Source organism: Vulpes lagopus, chromosome 13 (assembly GCF_018345385.1).
Source record: "Vulpes lagopus strain Blue_001 chromosome 13, ASM1834538v1, whole genome shotgun sequence".
Taxonomy (NCBI): domain Eukaryota; kingdom Metazoa; phylum Chordata; class Mammalia; order Carnivora; family Canidae; genus Vulpes; species Vulpes lagopus.
The window spans coordinates 55,069,867-55,091,353 of NC_054836.1; the positions used below are offsets into that span (position 1 = coordinate 55,069,867).

The window sequence follows — 21,487 nt, forward strand, 5'->3', positions numbered from 1 at the left end:
GGACTATAATGATAGTTTATAAGTCTGTTCAAAGTAAGAATCAGCACATTACTGTTGGAAGGAAAAAAAGTTATCAACTGTAGATTATTAGGATGGCACTTGCCTTTTTAGAATAAATCTCCCTTGAGAACCACTCTGTACTGCATATTTCCATAGAAAACTCTCTAGAATAAAAAAATGTCATCAGCTCTTGGGACTGTGTACAATGTAAGCTAAAGGAGAATATAAACAAATACAATTTGAGATATCAGGCTCTTTTGAAAGTGGTTTGATTTAGCAAGTTTTAGGAAACACAGACAGTTATTTTAAATAGTGAAGGCAACAGAAACCCCAGCTCAAACCTCACTGAGAAATGATGGTACATAACAGCTCTTATTTGTAGGGAGCTAAAGTGGTCCAGGGAGTTTTTGGATTACAGGACTTCCATGGCTCTTCCCTCTGCCACTTTTCCAAGGGACAGGGCCCTTAGGCAGCATGTCTGTCGTGTTTTTCAAAGGTAAAGTCACTAGACGCAAAAGAGATTTCTGGATTAGAGTATTTCAGCCCTAATCAGCACCCCCCTGAGCCGCGCTCTCCGTGGGCTGTGTGGAGAGTTGGGCTGCCCTCTGCTGGGCAAGGCTCGTATTGTGCAATCAAAATAATCCCTTTAGGTTGACTACAGTTGCCAGAAGCTGCTAATGAGATCTTTAAAAGCTCATTCTTAAGCGATAGCATCGTCCCTCCAAAGCAGAAGTTAGTTTACAGTGATTCTTGTTTCTGATATGTTGTTTTTCTATTGCGGATCACTATAATCTAGGACTTTCAGATAAAAATGTCAGAGAAGAGTGGATTTCTGTGGCATGAAAATCATTTCTTTATTTTAATTTTTCCATTTGCTTATCTTGATATGCTCTGAGAATCTGTAAAGAGCCATAAAAGACGAGGGTTTTGCCACAGCCTCCAGCCTAGCTTGGGTTTATACAGTTCGTCCAGATGGTGTTGCTTAGTAGTTCCGTCTTCTTCCTGGCATGAATCCGGACACATTTCTCTCTCAGAATTCTTGATAATTCCCTGACTTTTCACCACAGATGGAAGGCTGGAGGGCAGGTGCCTTTGACCTCCAGATGAGCCACTTTCAATGCTAGGCTGGTTGTCCTGAACATAATGAAGATTCCAGGTCGAGTCTAGGGCCATAGAACTGCTGTGATTGCAGGGGGCATAGAGTCCCAGGATCCTGTCCACTTAGCTTGCTCTTCCATCTTCACGGTAACCCTTGATTTCTAGGACTCTTAGGGCTTCATGGGGTACATGGTGAAAATCAGAGCTAACTTATTCTCTGCTCTTTTGCAGTCTGACTTCCAGGCAGCTATAGGATGGTCTTGAAAATGGATGCTATCGTGTACTTCCCAGTAGCTTAAGAACTTTCGTTGCTTTCCCACTGGGCTGGATCCTTTGGGCAAAGTCTTTGGCTTAAAACCTCAACATCTATTCCTGCTTGCTTGTCTAGTCTCCTCTCCTACTTCCCTTCTAAGCACGCTGTGCTTCAACTGCTGAGGTACGTGCTGGTCCCTGAAATGCCTGTGGTTTTTTGGTATGTTTCCTTTAGCTGGAAAGACCCTCCATCTTACTATCGTGAAACAAAAAGTCCTTCATATTTTTCAGATCTTGAGTTCAAGCATCACTCCCTGAGAACTCTTCTTCCTTGCGCCCTATATTAGTCAGCTTGGGCTTCCATAGCAAAATACCATAGATGGTGGCGGAGACAATAGAAATGTATTGTCTTCTAGTTCTGGAGGCTAGACGCCCAAGAGGTTCAGTATCAGAGCACGGTTGGGTTCTGGTGAGAAACCACTTCCTGGTTTGCAGACAGCCACCTTCTCTCAGTGTCCTCACATATACTTTTCTCTGTGCATGCATATGGAGAGAGAGAGAAAGATCTCTCTTCCTCTTCTTAGAAGGCCACCAGTCCTATAAGATTAGGACCCTACTCTTATGACCCCATTTAACTTTACCTCCTAAGAACTCTATCTACAAATATAGTCATGCCAGGGGTTAGGACTTCAACATGCAGATTTGAGGGGGAGAGACACAATTCAGTCCTTGGCACCTTCTTCCCTGCTTCCCCAAGTAAAGGAAGGGGTCATTTTTGGCCTTAGCACCTTGTACACTTGTAGGAAACCAGGGAATAAATCCTCAGACCTCGCTGTTCATCACTGCGATTTCCTGCTGGCATCTTCCATTGCTAGGGGCAAGGTAGCCCTCTACTGCAGTCCTTGGGGTCAGCCTCCTAGACCATGGTCCAGGGTACCGTGCAGATGGGTACAGAATAGGTCTGAGAGTGAATGGAAGAGATCCAGCAGGCGTGACTGCCTGTTCAAGGTGTGTCACAACAGTTGTCAGAAACAAAATGAATTCTTAGGCTCATGGAAGCTTAGAGTGGAACTTGGAACTTAGCTAGTCAGACCTCATTTTATAGATCAAAGACCTAAAACTCAAGGAAGTTAAAATAGCTTGTGTGAGCTTTTTAGATATCAGTAAGAAATATAACTTATGAAATTTCCTATGTGTTGTACACTAATAAGCACTTGTAATGATCTTCTATCGCTAAATAATGAAGTTACTATAAATTTGGGAGATTAAAACTACACTTATTAATTGATTCCATTTACGCTTTAAGCCAGAACTCAAGGCCGGCCGGCTCAGCTGGATTCTCTGCTTAAGATTTCAAAAGGCTGAACTCTGGTTTTGGCCAGGTTGGGCTCTAATCTGGAAAACGGGGTTAAAGTTTGCTTCTCGACTCATTTGTGATGTTAGTAGAATTCATTTCCTTCATTTCCTTGTGGTTGTAGGTTGTCCCTGTTTCTTTGCTGGCTGTCAGTCAGGGGCTGTTCTGGCTTCTAGAAGCCACCCACATTCCTTGGCACATGGCCACCTGTCTTCAAAGTCAACAACAGTGCTTAGAATCCCTTCTATGCCTTAAATCTCTCCAACTTCCCCTTCCCCCAGCCAGAAAAAAATTTATGTTTTTTAAGGGCTCACGTGATTAGATTTGACACACCTGGACAATCTTTTGTCACAGACAGTAAGAAAATCATGGGGGTAACACTGGAGGGACCAGGTTAGAGGGGCCATCCTAGAATTCTGCTTACCACAGCTCCTTCTGTACCTGATTGTAACTAATCTTCATAATACTCTTTTGAGGTAAGCAATAGTATTCCCGTTTTATAGATGAGAAATCAAAGATTTAGGGAGGTTAAATGACTTACCAAGGGCATGGCTTATCGCTGGCAGAGATGGAACTTGGACCCAAAGCTTGCCAAAACCTTCCCCATCACCCACCTTCTACAAGGCAAGACAGAAACGAGGGCCCATGTTCGCACGGTCATGATCAGTGACCTTTGGACTGCACCAGGTTGTCTTCTCTACAGGGCGGTGCTTTTTGTGACATCTACGTCTTTGTGGACAATGATGATTTAAATGTGAGCACACTCTCTCTTCACTGCATCAATAATTACAAGACTAGAGAAAAATAAAAGGTTTGAAGATGCCTGATACTTAATAAATAAGAGGTCCTATCTGGACGCACTTCCAAGTATTATATAGAGCTCACAAATATTTACGAGATGTTAAGACACAAACCCAAGATTTGGAGTTTATAGTCCATCATTTCATATTGAAAGTATGGTAATATCACTGGAATCATAGATTATTAATCATATAAGTAATAGAATTAGTCTTTTATCTTCGATAAATCCTTCTCCTAAAACAATAGCCTTTGTAAGAAAAGCGTTACTTGAATATAGCCTACATAGGTTCAGAGAATTTCTGATTGGTTTAGGGCTGGTGAAAACTAAAAATTTCCCACCATAAATGGATTAATCCTTGTGTGAAATCCTGTAACAGAGGCCCATGCTTAAGTCCATATAAGTATATCCCTGTTATAAAAGGGCAGCTTCCAGCCCTTTTAAAATATGGTTTGTAGCAATGCTATGACCATACCTTTAAATCACTGTGAATGCTGGCAGCATGTCAGAGCACGCTAGTTGCTACTACTTGCCTTGTAAAAATAACATTTTTTGCAAATAGTGATACAAAAATAATTTCTCTTGGGGGGGGAGGGAGATGAAAGTTTCTTGACTGCTTTCAGCTTGAAACTGCAATCTGTGTATTTTTCTGAAACAATGCTTTTGATAAATTTTGCCACACCCTCTCCTGGTTTAACTCAAGAAATCCAAAGTTGAGGGACGCCTGGGTGGCTCAGCGGTTGAGCATCTGCCTTTGGCCCAGGACGTGATCCGGGATCTGGGATCGAGTCCCACATCAGGCTGCCTACATGGAGCCTGTTTCTCCCTCTGCCTGTGTTTCTGCCTCTCTTTCTCATGAATAAATAAATAAATAAAATCTTTAAAAAAAAAAAAAGAAATCCAAAGTTGTAATGTAAAAATGTGAGTATACAGTTCAGATTTGTCATGCACATTAACCTTTACGTGTGTATGTGTTAACATACTAAACTTTTTTGTACAAAGAACTTTTTTTTAGTACAATAACCGTACTCCCCCCACCCCCGACAAACACTTTAGAGCTTCCCAATCTATCAGATGACATTTGCATATTTTTTAAAAAGTGATTTTAAAAAGACGCTTTTAAATAAATTTAATTCTGAATTCACTTTTCTTTCTTTCCCAATGTTACTTTCTTTTTTTTTTTTTTTTTTTTTTTAAGATTTTCTTTATTTACTTGACAGAGCAAGAGAGCACAGCAGGGGGAGTTAGCAGAGGGAGAGGGAGAAGGAGAAGCAGGCTTCCCACTGAGCAGGGAGCCTGATGCAGGGTTAGATCCCAGGACCAGATCCCAGGACGTTGGGAATCATGACCTGAGGTGAAGGCAGACGTTCAACTTACCAAGCCAGCCAGGTGCCCCCCAGCACGTAAATTTTATTAACACCCTATGGAGAATTTGAGAAGTGCTCGATAGGAAGAACAGGTTTGAAGATTTAGAGTTATGGCAACTGACTTATAACTCCCTCATAAACTGCTATCAAATTGGTATAGCTCATATGAACGTAGTAAACAAGCAATTTGCATATGTCATCAATAGTATAGCCCCAGCATGTGGGGACTGTGCTCACCTGTGCCATTATTTTTGTTTTGTTTTAGGTTGGCATAAAAATCAATTTTAAAGTTCTTGATTTTCTTAAAAAGGATGGAATCTGAGTTATTTTAGGCTGAAATGAACTATGTGATAAATGTCCTACTCCTTCTCATGCCTTTTCTTGGATACCAGGATAACAATACCCTTTTCTCTCCCAACTCCTCAAGAAAATTTTCCTTTTGATAAACTTATTGAATATTTTCCTAATGACTTTAAAAGTTCTTTTAAAAGGGTGCCTGGGTGGCCTAGTCAGGTAAGTGTCAGACTCCTGATTTCTTGGGGTTGTGAGCTCGAGCCCCACACTGCGCTCAGTGCTCAGTGCATTCTGCTGGAGATTCTCTCTCCCTCTGTCCCCCTCCCTGCTTGTGTGCTCTCTCTCTCTCTCTTTCAAAGAAATAAATATTTGAAAAAATAAAAGTTCTTAAAAGATATTTCTAAAGATAAAACTTTCCAATTTAAATATGGGTGATTGAAATGTAAAACACTGTAGCCTAACCCTCCTCCAAATTATTTAAAACAATTTTTTGAACTAGTAAATAGCATAGGTTTAAGTAGTAAATAGCATAGATTTCTTTAATGGGTAGCTCTTGGCACCTGGCCCAGATTTTATAGGTTTCTTTCATAAACTGTGGTTTGTAGCTATCCCTTTTTATTTTAGAAATGGAGCTCTGGGGTAATGGGTCTGGAAGGGATGTGGTCACTCCAGCTGCTTCGTGATGACAACTCAAACTGAAAGAACCATCCCACCCCTCGAGTCACATTCCTGCCAAGTGTTCTTCCTTCGTGCCCCCACATTGCGGCGAGGATGCAGATGATACATATTTAATGTAGTTATGGTTTTCAAAGCTATCATGAATCGGTCATAGGTTTTCCCACTTAGAAAACTGAAAACTTCTTTTTCCCTCATCACCACTGCTATTGTTATATTGTTTTAGCCTAATTTTGCTTGCTTAATAAGGGTATGTTGGGTGGGTGAAGGGGTGGGTGGGGAGAATAGATATTCTCAGAATGTAAATCTTCCAAGAATAGCCAAGACAAATAATAAGAAAGAAAAAGTATAGAGATGGCTCTTCTACCATTGGTCAGTAGACCTTATTTTTTTAAACTTTTTTTTTTTAAAGATTTTATTTATTTATTCATGAGAGACACAGAGAGAGAGAGAGATGTAGAGACACAGGCAGAGGGAGAAGCAGGCTCCATGTAGGGAGCTCACTGTGGGACTCGATCCCTGGTCTCTAGGATCAGGCCCTGGGCTGAAGGCGGCGCTAAACCGCTGAGCCACCCGGGCTGCCCAGTAGACCTTCTTATATATAATACTTCCGTAGTAAATGTGTAACTATTCTACATATATAGAATATAAGGCATATTTTAAAGGGTCATATTTTAATCTGTAACTACAGCTCATCATAGTTCATGCTTTAGAAATGAGCAGACTTTATTTCACATACTTTTTGGTCTTTCAGATTCTAAAATCTGACTCCCCTTATTTTATGGTGTACATGTTGTTCTGGTGTAGAACTGGATAAGAAACATTTCCAAAGGAAGTCCGTATCCTTCATCACAGATCCCTGTAACATTATTACTTCTCTGTCTTTATAGTCAGTCACGTCACTAATTATTAGGATCAATGCCATAGGTCACAGTCATCTAAGGCTCTGTTTATCTATATTAAGAACTAAATTCCCATCCCTAAGGAGCCAGATTCCCCTCAGAACGGTATGATTTTCACTTAACCCAAAAGCATTGTGATTGTTTTATGAATAATTATATTGTTTTTGTTAACTGAAGAACAAGAATGGAGAACGTAATGTGGTAGATTAATGTGCTCCTTTCCACTGGGTGGGAGTATGAGATAACCAGATGCAAGAGTCTTTTATAGCTGAACTAGAATATGCAAACGCTTCAGCAAATTCTTACCAAATAAAGATTTGTGAGCAGTGTGTGCACAAGGAAATTAGTTTGCCTCCCCACCCCGCTTATCTCTGACTCTATCTCTCTCTCTGGGACTGCACGAGTTGAATCTAATATTTTTAGTTTGCATACCTCACCTAAGAAAACAAGACATAAAAATCTATAATTATTTAATAATTTGTTATCTGGCGAAGAGATTCACTTAAGAATTTTTGGTTGCTTTTTTCCTAATTTAGTGATGCAGAGAAATCTAATTTTATTAATTTTAAATCCAGAAAACTTCGTAAACTCTTACTGATATTAATACATTTTTATATGATCCATAGCATCTGTGACTAACAATGGTTTCGTTTCTTCCTTTCTGATGAATCCTTAAAATTTCAATTTCTTTGATTTTTCTTACAGCTCTGATTAGTACCCACAAGACTGTATGAGTGAAGTGATGGCAAGGTTGCTCTCTTGCGAATGCACTAAGTATGATGTATGTTGAGTATGAGCTTTTTTCCCAGAAACCCTTCTTAAAATTCTGTCTAGTTTCCTTCTGGAGCTAAAACTACTATGCAAAATGTAGTCACAAAAGATGTTAAGATGTATTGAATGTTTTTTCCCCCTGCATCTTACGAGAAGCAGACAGTTATTTTATTGGTTTCTGCTGTTATCTTCATCTTCCTTCCATGTTCTTTAGGCTTATTCTGCACGTTTCCTAACTTTCTGAGTTGACCTTCTTAGTTTTATTCTCTCATCTTTCTAACTTGAGCACATTAGCTCTACCTTTAGTTGTGTTCTGCATTTCAAGAAGTCATAGCTTTCCTTTCTTTTTTCCTTAAAATATCACTTGTTTTTAATTTCTATTGTGATTGTTTTAATATTGAATTTCTTAGGAGTCTTTCAAAAGTACTTTCTAGTTACTTTTTTGCTGTTGATTTCTAACATTATATTCGGGTTAATGTGGTTGATGGTGATTCCTTGGGCATTTCTTGAGAGCTGATCTATCGGTATATGTTCGTTTTTCTGAAGTGTTTCAAATGTTCACAAAAAGAAGTGTTCTCCGGTCACTGGATAGGATATTTTTTTATGTGTCTGCTTGATCAGGATTATTATTGTGTTATCCAAATCTTTATTTCTAATTTTTTAGTGTTACCATAATGAGTTTGTCTATTTCTTAAATTTCTGTTATTTTTGCTTATATATTTTAAGGTTAGGTTATTAGGCAATATTAATTTTATATTTGTTACATCATAGAGATGATTTTAAACTTCTGTCGCTGTGTAGTGATTCTCTTTAATACTCATTAAAGGAAAAATCATTAAAGTCCAAAGTGTATGACATTAATATAGGTATCAAGGTTGGAATACCTGAAATATCTTTTTTGCATCCCTACACTTTCATCCTTTCTGTGTCCTTAAATTTCAAGTGTCTCTTCCAAGTAGCATATGGTTTGATTTTGTTGTTATTCAGCCTGAAATCCTTTGTCTTTTAACTGGAGCATTGAGTCCATTTGTTGTGACTATTGGTATATTTGGATTATATTAACCATCTTAATTTGTGCTTTCTACATGTCTCAGTCTTCTTTCTTTTTTCTCCTCTCTTCTTGCCTTCTGTTTAATTATTTGCATTTTATATCGTCATCCCATTTTCTCTCTACAAGTTTAGAAATTATATGCAATATTTCCTTCTTTAGTTGTCTAGCTAGTTTAACATGCATGGTTCAAAACTATAATGTTAATCTATATCTTCAGTATCTTCCTGAACAATGTAAGGATGTTAGAGTGTGTTTGTAAACTCTCAGACTCCTCCCTCTGATTTACATACTGTCGTTGCCCTTTATTTACTTCCAGTTTCTGTTTTGAGCACCACAAAGTCTCTCCACTTATCTGTTTTCCTCTGTCCCTTTTCCAGCTTCTGCTTCTCTGCCAGACCCCTTCCCTGAGTCCTCACCTTTTTTCTGTATTCTTGCCCAGGATGTGAAAGTGATCTGTTCAATTTTATGCAAATGTGTCATTTCCCAACTCCCAGATTTATATTTTCTACATGAAAATATGTTTTTAACATGAGATCTACATATCCTACAATCTACTTGATATATGTATCCTGTTTTATGGGCATTTCAAACTTTTCAGTAGTTGAATTTTGGAGAACTTTCATCAACACCCTCCCCCCCCCCCCCCCCAGTTACCTCAGATCTGTCATTCTTTTACAATTTCAATAAGTCACACTCCTTCTACCAGCTTACGCATCCTGGAAACCTAGGTTCATTTTTTGACGGATTTACCCTTCCCTTTACCATCACTGCATCCAAATCAACCACAAAGTTTAGTCAGTTTTACTTTGAAGGAGATCTTAAATCTGTTCTTTTCTTTTCATCTCCACTGTTAAATACCCTAGTCCAAGCTATAACACTTGTTAACCTAGACCACAACAATAACTAGACAAGATTTAAATTCCACTTGTGAAATAATAGCAGGATTTCAGTTACTTTGCAAACTGGATACACTATTGACATGTTAATTGGTCCCTCCTTCCACTTATGTCTGCCCCTGATCCCGCCTCACATTATAGAGTACAGTTTTTGAGAATGATAGATCTAATTGTGTTATTCCATTACCCAGAGGCCTTCGGTGCCTCTGGCTTATTCTAGTGAAAGCCCAGTCCTTTAATAATGTGTCCAAGTCCCTGCATGATCTCATGCCTGCCTACCTCTCCAACCTTGTCATTCCCTATTTATTTACCTCACTGCAGTCCTACCAGCCTTCTCTGATCATGGGATATAAGCTCTTTCCTAATTCAAGACCACCACAAATACTCTTTCTGCCTAATGTTTAGAGGCTTTTCTCTTCTCTATTTCTTTACCCCATCTCAAATACACACACACACACACACACACACACACACACACAGGCATTTCATACTTGTTTCATCATCCTTCACATCTCAACCTAAATGTTAACTTTCTTATGGAGTGATATTTTTATGGAGTCCTTTCCTCACCATTTCCAAGTCAAAATTACTCTCTCAAAGTATCCTGTACCTTTCTTTCCTATCACAAATGCAATTATAGGCTGTAGCAATCTAGGTACATTGCTGTAAGGCTAAGTACTACAACTATATAAGCTAAGTACATTGCTTAGCACATGGACACTCATATATGTTGCATGAAGGAATGATTACCTGCTAGACCAGATTGGGGAAAGGGGGCAGTGTCTTTCATTTAGTGGTATCTTTCATTTCATTTCTCTGAAAGTCCAGAGACTTTCATCTATCTGGTTTTTACACATATGAAAGCACATAGTAGGTGGTCACTAAGTGTTTGAAGAAATAAAAGGAAGAGGGAAAAAAGAAAGGAAACAGGAAATGAGAAAGGAAATTAGCAAGGGTACCAAAAAGGAAATGAGGAACGCTAAAGCTACATCTAGGATTATAGTCCTTTATCAGAAAAGTCGTATCAACTTCCCTCTCACTTAAAAAAAACAAAAACCAAAAAACGGGTATTGGCTATAAAATGTCACCAAGCAATAAAATATGAAACCTCTTGCTGTGATAGTGTTTTGGTGATTTTATTTACTTCTCAATTTAAGAAAATGAGGAACACCAGATGAGGTTTTGCTCAGATATGGCTCCTTGAGTACATACTTTTTAATCAAGACGTAACGTTCTAAAAGTCTTCTAACATGAAGGTACATTTTTATGTTTCTTTGCTTAAATTTATGGATAGCTACTTGGCATCCCCGTGACCAATAGCTTGCCTTTCTATACCATTATATGGAATGTGTGTAAAAGTATTTTATAAACTATAAATGTATGAGTATACTTACTTATTGATTAAGTATAATTATCGCCTACTTATTTCCAAAATTATAGAAAAATATGTCGTAACTGCAAGTGTGGCCAAGAAGAGCATGATGTCCTCTTGAGCAATGAAGAGGATCGAAAAGTGGGAAAACTTTTTGAAGACACCAAATATACCACCCTGATTGCAAAGCTAAAATCAGATGGAATTCCCATGTATAAACGCAATGTCATGATACTGACCAATCCAGTTGCTGCCAAGAAGAATGTCTCCATCAATACTGTTACCTATGAATGGGCTCCGCCTGTCCAGAATCAGGCATTGGTAAGTAATAAGGGGGAAGGGCAATCTCTTTGTTAAAGTTTGGGGCCTACTTACTTAGTGCAATCCTTTAGTGACCTACTCAATGTCAATCAAGTCTATTATTTTTGTGGAGTTGCCATTACTTTGACTTCCAACTCCTGTTGGTTTTTGAAAGTAAAATTAGATACCTCATATAATTTTCCTGACTACTTAGATATAGTAGTAAATTAGATATAATTTCCTATATATAATTATATAATCCCCTAGATGTAGTAGGGAATTTTTGAGGGAATAGTCTGACATTCTTAATTAGATGAAAAACATGTTTTAACCTAACAGTTACTAGATACATACAAATTTTTTAGGTTTCTATCTTACTCTTGAGAAGATTTCTCTGAATATAGCAAAGAATATCTGAAAAAGTAGAATTTCTGGCACTCTCTTTTAGAAGTAAAAAAATATTCAACAGTGCATTTTACTATGTAAGGCAAAAAAAAAAACAATTTTGTGTCAAACTCCTTTTACTTTTATAACAACTAAATAGGGCATTTGGAAGTCTTTTAAGATTAGTTAAATCAAAAAAAAAAAAAGATTAGTTAAATCATTCAAGTGAATCTTACAATATCTTTTTTATATAATGATAAAAATGCTGCTGATCCATAGGCAATTCTAAACATTTAAACATGCCTTCTAAAAATTTGTGTTCTCTTGCAATTATACATTTGTATATTTAGCACAAGTATACATTAGTAACCAAAATCTTTTCATAAACTTTTTATAAACTTGTTAAAATTTCATGGAGAAAAATGTATCTTTCCTATATCTTTTTTGATTGTGTTAACCTCTCAAGATATATATTTTATAAAGACTTACAAATGGATAAGACCCACTTCTTTCTTAAGTAATTTGCTTCTGATGAGTGTTATAAAATACTGCTTGTCTGATGGCCAAGGCATCTCCTGGTTAACAGTGGTCTCCTTGCGGTTCAGGCCAGGCAGTACATGCAGATGCTGCCCAAGGAGAAGCAGCCAGTGGCAGGCTCAGAGGGGGCCCAGTACCGAAAGAAACAGCTGGCAAAGCAGCTCCCCGCACATGACCAGGACCCTTCAAAGTGCCATGAGTTGTCTCCCAAAGAGGTGAAAGAGATGGAACAGTTTGTGAAGAAATACAAGAGCGAAGCTCTGGGAGTAGGTGATGTCAAACTTCCCCGTGAGATGGATGCTCAAAGCACCAACCGAATGTACATCCCTGGTGGGGACAGAAGCACCGCAGCAGCCGTGGGGGCCATGGAGGACAAGTCGGCTGAACACAAAAGAACTCAGTATGTAAGTGCAGAGGTCATGGTGTTGGTACAATTGGTGTATTTTACAGGTTCCCTCCCTTTCTTTGAACATTTTTGAGGAGGGCCATTCCTCCCTTTCCAAAAGGAGTGGGTGAAGGAAATAAGTTAAAAATCAGTTTAGGTTTCTTTCAGTGAGTCATCATGTTTGAAACCTCTGTCTAAAGCCAAATTTTCTGACTATATGTTGCCAAGGACAATTGTCAGTTTTATGTATACATGATAGTCAGCATTGGTAACTAATCTAGAAAACAATATAACTAATCCAGAATCTGTTTCTAAACATAATTTTGGTGTTAATTGTTTATCTCTTCCCATAAACAAAAATAATACATGCTTAGGTTAGTTCAGTTTTGCTTGTGAGAACATGCCTAAAATTCATAATTTAAATTTATGTGGATATACCGTTGATCCTGAAAAACATGAGTTTGAACTGTGCAGATCTACTTATGCAGATTTTTTTATTAATAGTCTAGTACTATAAATGTATTTTCCTTCCATATGATTCTCTTAATAATAATTTTTCTCTAGCTTGCTTTATTGTAAGAATTCAGTGTATAAAAGAAATAACATACAAAATATGTGTTAATTGACAATTCAGGTCAATAGTAGACTATTAGTAGTTAAGTTTTGAGAAAGTCAGAAATTAAATGTAGATTTTTGATTGCTTGTGAGGTTAGCACCCCTAACCCCTGTGTTGTTCCAGGGTCAGCTATATAGTCTATCTTATTTTTTAAAAAAAATCTGTCTTAGGGAATTAAAGTATTTTTTTTCTTATGCTTTGAAAGTAAAAGAGAATTGTGATACAGATGAAACTTAGTGTCTCATAGATATGATTAACACATTAACCAATAAGGCTTGGTCCTATTAAAAAAAGAGAAAAGGTACTAATAAGCTCTAATATAATCATTTTGAAAGAACCACTTAAAAATTGTGGGGAAAATTAGTGTTGCCCTTTTTCTATAGGTAACTTTAAAGTTTTTTTGTTTTTTTTTTTTTAATTTTATTTATTTATGATAGTCACACAGAGAGAGAGAGAGAGAGAGAGAGAGGCAGAGACATAGGCAGAGGGAGAAGCAGGCTCCATACACCAGGAGCCCGACGTGGGATTCGATCCCGGGTCTCCAGGATCGTGCCCTGGGCCAAAGGCAGGTGCTAAACTGCTGCGTCACCCAGAGATTCCCCCCATAGGTAACTTTAATTCAGGAAATAGTACTCAGTGTTACCACCAGGGCACAAGAATTAGGTTTGAAAAGCCTGGAGAAAGCTAAGAAATTCCACTTCCCAGAAATACTGACACCTTATTGTCTCTGTGGACAAATTACTAATTTTAGTAGGAGTTCTTTCTCTTGGACGTTGTTTCTCTGAATTCCAGCTACACTGATGATGAGAAATGCCAGTCTTACGATGACATATTGTTTTGGATGGCTTCCCTTTCAGTCTTGCTACTGCTGCAAACAGAGTATGAAGGAGGGTGACCCAGCCATCTACGCTGAAAGGGCCGGCTATGATAAGCTGTGGCACCCAGCTTGTTTCGTCTGCAGCACCTGCCACGAACTCCTGGTCGACATGATTTATTTCTGGAAGAATGGAAAGCTATACTGTGGCAGACATTACTGTGACAGTGAGAAACCACGATGTGCTGGCTGCGATGAGGTATGTCCTCTGCGGCCACCGCAGGCAGGCTCCTTGTGCTCCCGTAGAGTCAGTCCCCTTACCATCCTCGCCAGGCCATGCTTAGTGCAAAAGCAACATGAATTAACCAAGCATCAGTCTCTTTATTTACACACAGAGGAGTTGAGTGGAAAAAAACTTGACTTTAGTCATTCGGAGTGTCCACGTTAGTTATGTTGACTAATGAAAGACTGTCCAGAAACATAAAAGATTGATTTGGTAAACTAAATATAACCTGAGTTTAAGCACTAGGTTATTTTCAGGCTTTGAGCCCAGAAAAGTAGGTTGTAGTACTTGTGGATCTAAATCCCCATTTGGCCTAAAGAACCTAGCTTTGTCATTTGTAGCAAAAAAAAAAAAAAAAAAGGAAGATACGTGATTCATCTTATTTTTGCCCTCTTCCCAGTTAATATTCAGCAATGAGTACACCCAGGCAGAAAACCAAAATTGGCATTTGAAACACTTCTGCTGCTTTGACTGTGACAACATCCTAGCTGGGGAAATATACGTGATGGTCAATGACAAGCCGGTGTGCAAGCCCTGCTACGTGAAGAATCATGCTGTGGTAAGAAGCACTCTAGGGTTATGGTCGCCTTGACCTACTTTAGGACTTGATTTTAATGGCTTCATTTAAGCCAATGAGAAACAGAAAGTACGACGCTTAAGTAGGAAGCATGACTCCTACCATAGGGTATTAAAATCCAGGTAATTCAAAAATAATACATGCATTGACTATGAGCCACCTCAAGATTTCCATCTGTACAGTTTACACTACAGATTGTAAGTGCTACTTAGTAATCACATCCCCACTGGAAAAAGTTCTTTAATGGGAACAAGATTGATTGGTTCCCATCCTACAGATCAGAGTCCATTTACATTAATATTTTTAGGAGCTGTTTGTATTCTTTAGCTCTGTTTGAGTGTTTATGGTTTCTGTTCATGTTCCTAGAGTCCCCCACTGTGGCTTCTTCTTTTTTTTTAACCTGGAGATTGTACAATGGCTATTTCTTTAAACCCTCGTTGAGTTGATGGAGTATAACAAAATTTGACCCGTGTATTTAGATTTCTTTGCATCAGCCAAACATTTAAATCTTTAATGTGAGAGTATATATTTTTTCTTGGCTCTCCTCTGCTTACACAGAGCTGCTATTGTGTGATGGCCAACAGATAAGTAATTGAGATAAAGGTAGATAAACAAAGTTGACCATATATAGTAAAACTCTTAATCCAGAGGACGTTAAAATGATAGACATTTACTTCTTTATAAGGAAGATACGTACTAAAGTTCCCATGAGCTATCAAGTAAAGCAGACTCCTGGCTAAGAAATAAAATGACGTATCCTTCTAGGAGTGGGATACTACAGAAATAAGGTAAGTAGTTTTGATGCCAGTGCCAGTTTTTAACCTTTATGCTTTCCCTGAGTACCTGAGTACAATATGTCATTTTCTGTCAATTGTACCTCATCAGTAAATCTCAGGTCCTCACAGTTATGACTACTTCAGACCTTTATTTCTTTGTCATTTGGATTATTGTAGTGACCTCGAATTAGGTGTCCTCACTTCTGTTGTCCGTCTTGTCCGAAGCCACCTTCCGTGATGATGGAAGATCATCTTTCTGAAATGCAAACCTAGTCACTAAGCCTTTGCTTCACAGATCCAGCCCCTTCTTGCCCGTTCAGCCCCTTCTGCTACTTATCCGACCTAAGTCATGTTCAACAACTTATTCTCATTTTCTAGCTTATGGACCGTTCTCAGTCTCCTACTCGTATTAACTCCTTTGTCTGAGGCATCCTCCTATTCCATCCCACCTGACTCTGCCTCTACCTGTCCCCAGAGTCAGTGTAGGCTTCTTTTAGAACCCTTGTCTTGATTTTTTTTGTCCCAAACTCCACTCCTTTTCCTCTGGTGAGGGTGCCCCTCTGTGTTCCCAGGGGGCACACCTGTGTCTAATTAATACGACCCCTCGGTCTCCTCCCTTAGACTATAAACAGCTGGTGGATAGGGTTTGCCTTTTTATTTCCATGCCCTCAACATCTGCCTTTAGGAAATGTTCAAGTGACTTATTCGTGTTCTAATATTTCTCATTTGCTTTGGGGTCAACGTGGACCTTCCTTATACCTGGGAAAAAGATAATGAGTCACCATGTGGCCTGGTACCTAATTTAGCTAAAAACTGCTTCTCTGCATGTTGTTGCTACAGTTTCCCTAAAGGAAGAGGGTTATCATAATGTGTATTTTATTGCAGAGGTCTCAAGGAGTAGGTCTCAAGGACTTGGATGCAAATTCTGTAGAAACCTGTCTGCTTTATTTTCTAGTTACTAGAACTGCACAGTAGATAATCAGCATTTACCGGATAAAGCTTTAAACAGATGAAGCTGCTTTACTTAACTGTTATAAGCTTCTCTTCATTACATTGTAACTAACCCATAAAGAGAAGTAACCAGAGAGATTATAAAAACAGAGTCCTTAAATTATTTAGCTTTATAAAGTGCCTGATTTCTTTTAGAAAGTTTACTTTCTCAGTAAGATGTACCATTGTCCTTTTTTTAAAATTAAAATGAACAACTCTCTCCATTGCCTGAATAAGCCAGCTAATAACAAAAAGAGTTATCCGTGCCACATACTAAATGGTGTCATGAATTTTGAAGATTGGTTAGTTAAGGGCATCGATCTGCTTAGAACTTTTAATCTTCAAACAGACAGATTATTTGTAGACCTGAAGACAAGATGTCAACTCAAAACAGGGCATTTCTGTGGAAAAAAGATTAACTTGGGAAGAGGATAGTGGGAAAAACAATCATTTTTTCTCTACATGGTCTCTGGAATTCTGGTCTCAAATGGCCACTCCCTGAATTCACGTCTCTAGGACTTCACAGGAAGCTCCCACCAGAGAGCTCCCTACAGCATGTGTTGTTAGCTTCTTCACGTTGTGTAGACAAATAAACTAAAAGAAGTAGGGGACATTAAAGGAAATCAGAACTAACTGAAATATTAGGAGTTTAAAAACCCAGAAAAATCAAATGTCAGGCAGAAGGTGGTAAAGCGCATCCTGTCCTTGATGGATTCTATAATCCCCAGGCCCTCCATGAGGCCTAGGCAGCTTTCAGATTTATAAACAATTAGGGGCAATAGATTTTAGCTAGGACTCTGTCAGACTCTGCGATGAATGACACCTTATTAGCAAAACTAAATTATATGAAACCCCAAACCCTAAATTCCTATACCATTCGGTGCATCCATTAGGTTGTTTTTTTTTAACCTAAGCAATTTCCTTGATTTTACAGATGGTTGAATAGTAGTTATCGCTTTTTTTAAATCACAAATAAAAATGAGTTTCAAAAGACATAAAAAGATCCACAAGTCTTATTAGAGGGCTGAGATAAAGAAGGGAAGTCATAGTCTAAAAGCAAAGAATTTAAAATACTGAGAGTGCAATGCTTCTGTTTTACACAAACAGGTTTAAAATATTGAAAAATTATATAAGAAACACAGAAAACTTCGAAGGACAACATTCTAAATATAAAGCTACGAAATATGAATATATGCAAAGCAATTGCTTGCGTGGTACAGCTACAAATGAAGAGCACATTTATAATTAAAACATTCGCTTTTGTTGTATTCAGGAGTAGGGTATTGCTCATAGAGAGAGATTATCTCCGTTGCTTCTCAGGAAACACTAAGTTGACCTAACATGGGAAGTAAGCAGCTATTATCTCTGTAATTAGAAATCACGTGGCTCTAAAAGTATGGAAAGTCAGGGCGCCTGGGTGCTCAGCCGGTTAACTGCCCCGCTCTTGATTTCAGCTCAGGTCATTGATGTTAGGATCGTGAGCTCGAGCCCTCGTGGGCTTAAGATTAAGATTCTCTGCCTTTCTCTCTCTCTCTTTCTCTCTCTCTTTCTAAAATAAATAAATAAAATCTTAAAAAATATATGGAAAGCCTATTGCACGTTTGATGTGGGTATTTGTAGACAAGGCCTCACTTCACATCTCCCAGTGAATTACAGCCACGTTTTTAGGTCTTTTCAAGTAAGGAGGCTCAGGCTGACTGACCTGCCTTCATCTCTCAGTGACCCCTGACAATCACATTAAAAGACCAAAGGTGCGGAAGCTTAGGCACTTCCATGTAGTGTAGGACAATCTTTCTTCACTTGTTATAAAATAGTTAAAAACTTTAGGTAGTCACATTCATTCAGAACCTGCACAAACAAGAAGGCCTATGGAGTGTCTAGTGTTCTGGAAGTTTTGATAGGGAAGTTGTTTTTTTTTTTTCTGCAAAATTATTGAGTGTTATATTCATTTATTTTCTTCATATATATGTCCAGCTAAAGAAGAAAAATATATGTGTTTGTGGGTGTGGCCATATGTTTTTTTGTACATACACTGAATGGCACAGAAAACATAGTATTAATGTTTTACAATATTAGATTATACATAGATTATGACTTAGAACAGAAGCTAGTTAGCTATAAGTTATATTTTTAGCATAAACTAATTATTCTCAAATACTGTCAGTATTTTTGAGTCCTTAATTATCTTGAACATAATTTTCATTTCATACTGTGTAGAAATTAGTGATATGTCAGAGGTAAGACTAGTAAAACTACTCCTGCAAGGCTTTAGTGAGGAAAAGTTTTTTTTAAGACCATATTTTTAAGAGCTATTTTAGATTTATAACAAAACTGAGAGGAAGACACAGCAATTTCCCATATAACCCCTCCACTTACACATATATAACCTCACTCACTGTAACACCAGTCACCTGAATGCTACATTTTTTTTTTTTTTTTTTACCAAGGATGAATCAACATTCACGTATCATCACCCAAAGTCCGTAGTTCACCTTAGTTTCATTCTTGGTGAATGTACCTTCATTTTGGTGTTGTATCTTCTGTGGATTTATGTATAGAATGGGCAAATGACTGTACCCATCATTTTAATGCCATAGAGAATATTTCCACTGCCCTAAATGTCCTCTCCCACCTCCTTATCCCCACCCCTGGCAACCACTAATCTTTTTATTTTCTCCATAGTTTTGTCTTTGCCAGAATGTCATGGAGTTGGAATCATACCGTATGTTGCTTTTTTCGATTGGTTTCTTTCACTAGGCAACGTGCCTCTCAAGTTCCTCCATGTCTTTCCATGGTTTGGCAGCTCCTACCTTTTTAGCACCGGCTAATATTCCATCGTCTGTAGGCACCACAGTGTATTTATCCCTTTACCTACTGAAGGGCATCTTGGTCGCTTCCAAATTTTGGCAGTTGTGAATAAAGATTCTTTAAATATCAATGTGCAAATTTTTGTGGGGTGTGAGTTTTCACCTCCTTTAGGTCAATCCCAAGGAGCATGATTTTGGATTGTATGATGACTGTATGTTTAGTTTTCTGAAAAAAAACTGTCTCCCAAAGTGGCTACACATTTTGCATTCATTCCCACCAGGAATGAATGAGAGTTCGTGGTGTTCCACATCTTCAGCAGCATTTAGTATTATAGGAAAAATGTAGAACTTCTTATAATTGCTGAAGTGCGGTCTAATAGAAAACATTGGAATAAAACTGCTTTGAAACTTGCCATTAGGACCTTGCCTCGAACACCATGGGGATACCCTACAAGCACCAAATCACCTGTTTGGTTTTCACCTGTTATTTCTCAGAGTGCTCAGCATGAGGACCACCCCACCCCCACCCCCACCCCCACCCCCACCAGTCGCTGGCTAATGAGATTAGCTAGAGGGCCACTCTCAGTTACATGTTTCTGAGGGGGTCATTCTCAGTTTAATTTACCATCTGAAAGAAATGTGTTTTTGTTCAGCCATGAAAATGTCACCATCACAGTTTGACCTCTCATCCTCTTATTTGTGAAATCGACTTAACAGGTATGCCAAGGATGCCACAATGCCATCGATCCTGAAGTGCAGCGGGTGACCTATAACAATTTCAGCTGGCATGCATCCACAGAGTGCTTTTTGTGTTCCTGCTGCAGCAAGTGTCTCATTGGGCAGAAGTTCATGCCAGTAGAAGGCATGGTTTTCTGTTCAGTGGAGTGTAAGAAGATGATGTCTTAAGAGGAAAGCACCAAGCAATATTGAGTCGTAGCTATCCTAAGTGGTCTGCATTTCTACTGTAAAATGCAATTTGGAAAAATAAATGGAAAAAAAGAAACTGTAAAGGAAACCAGGAGATTGTGCTTAGTATCTTTCTTTGCTGTTTTTCCTCATCAATTTTTTTTTCATCTCAATTTTTAGAACCTGCTTTAAGCATTTGAATTTTAAAACAGTAAAGAATGTTATCTTTCCCTAGCTTTCCACATATAAAATCTTGGAGGTGGAAGCTTGGATTTAATTAATCTTCATATGCCTATCCCCCTGTGCCAAACAGACGGTATATATGAACACTTAAAATTAGTGTGCTGAACGGAAGGATGCGCACTGCTAGCTCTATGCTCTTTTTCCTCCCTTGTGTGAAATGAAAGGAAATTAAACTTGCCCTAATGCCAAGGCTCTACATTTATTGCCTTATCTTATTCACTGAACTTTGTAGTGATACTCAGTGAGTTCTTCTGACAGAGAGAAGAGAAAGCAGAGTACAGAGAGCTCTTATCATTCTGATGGCTTTGCATTTGCTCTTTTCTCATTTAGGCAGAGGTGGCTTTATCGCATTTCCCTATTTTTTTTTTTTAAACTTGCCCTACCTCTCAGCATTCTCTTTGTAAGCTGATGACCTCTCTCCGTGGCCTTAAATACTTTATTGTCACATGTGGCATCCACTTTTTTTTTTTCTTCTTTTTTTACTTCTGTAGATGATTTCTGTCTTGGACGTAAAAGCCAAGCCATTCATTTATGTTTTTAATCCAAAGAATATGTATACTGTTTCTACCCGAGAAACTGTAACTTGTCATGATTGCACTTGTCTACCATGGTTTGGATGGACTTTTTTTTGCATGAATTTATTCTATTATAATGGATACTGTCATATGGTGCTTCTAAGCCTGTTCAAGGGGATGTATCGAATGTCTTCTTTGCCTGTATACTTCCATCCTTAGATATTTCTAATCTTTATTTTTCCCTGTATACTTCAATACATAGCTATGCACTATAAAAATGAAACTGAATGAAGTAAATGAGTGAATGATATGTATATTCAAAATAAAGTCTCTTTCACTTCAACAGTTGTGCCTTTTATATTCATATCCTTTCCCTTTGAGGAAAGAAAAAATCCTTCTGCAATTGAGCATTTGTCGCAGCAGGGGGCGATGTCTCCATGGGTAAAGCCTCAAACAAAAATAAAAAGCTGTTTCTGACAAGACAGGAAATTAGGCTTTTCATTATGCTGAAGGGGGCTACATT

The 21,487-nt window shown here is 38.2% G+C and overlaps 2 protein-coding genes across 3 annotated transcripts in view; one reads left to right on the forward strand and one right to left on the reverse strand.

The window, feature by feature from the left end:
• Positions 1–21,307, forward strand: part of TES (testin LIM domain protein) — a 47,592-nt gene extending 26,285 nt beyond the window's left edge. For both annotated transcript variants that reach the window (XM_041727701.1, XM_041727702.1), the window contains exons 3-7: positions 10,900–11,152; positions 12,121–12,456; positions 13,911–14,126; positions 14,551–14,709; positions 20,018–21,307. In XM_041727701.1, the coding sequence (XP_041583635.1) occupies positions 10,900–11,152; positions 12,121–12,456; positions 13,911–14,126; positions 14,551–14,709; positions 20,018–20,206 (1,153 nt within the window). In that variant the 3' untranslated portion in view covers positions 20,207–21,307. The remainder of the gene's footprint in view (positions 1–10,899; positions 11,153–12,120; positions 12,457–13,910; positions 14,127–14,550; positions 14,710–20,017) is intronic.
• Positions 14,717–21,487, reverse strand: part of LOC121474663 (homeobox protein aristaless-like 4) — a 371,873-nt gene continuing 365,102 nt past the window's right edge. Inside the window, exon 6 of the mRNA XM_041727708.1 lies at positions 14,717–15,759. The gene's annotated coding sequence lies outside the window, so the exon portion shown is untranslated. The remainder of the gene's footprint in view (positions 15,760–21,487) is intronic.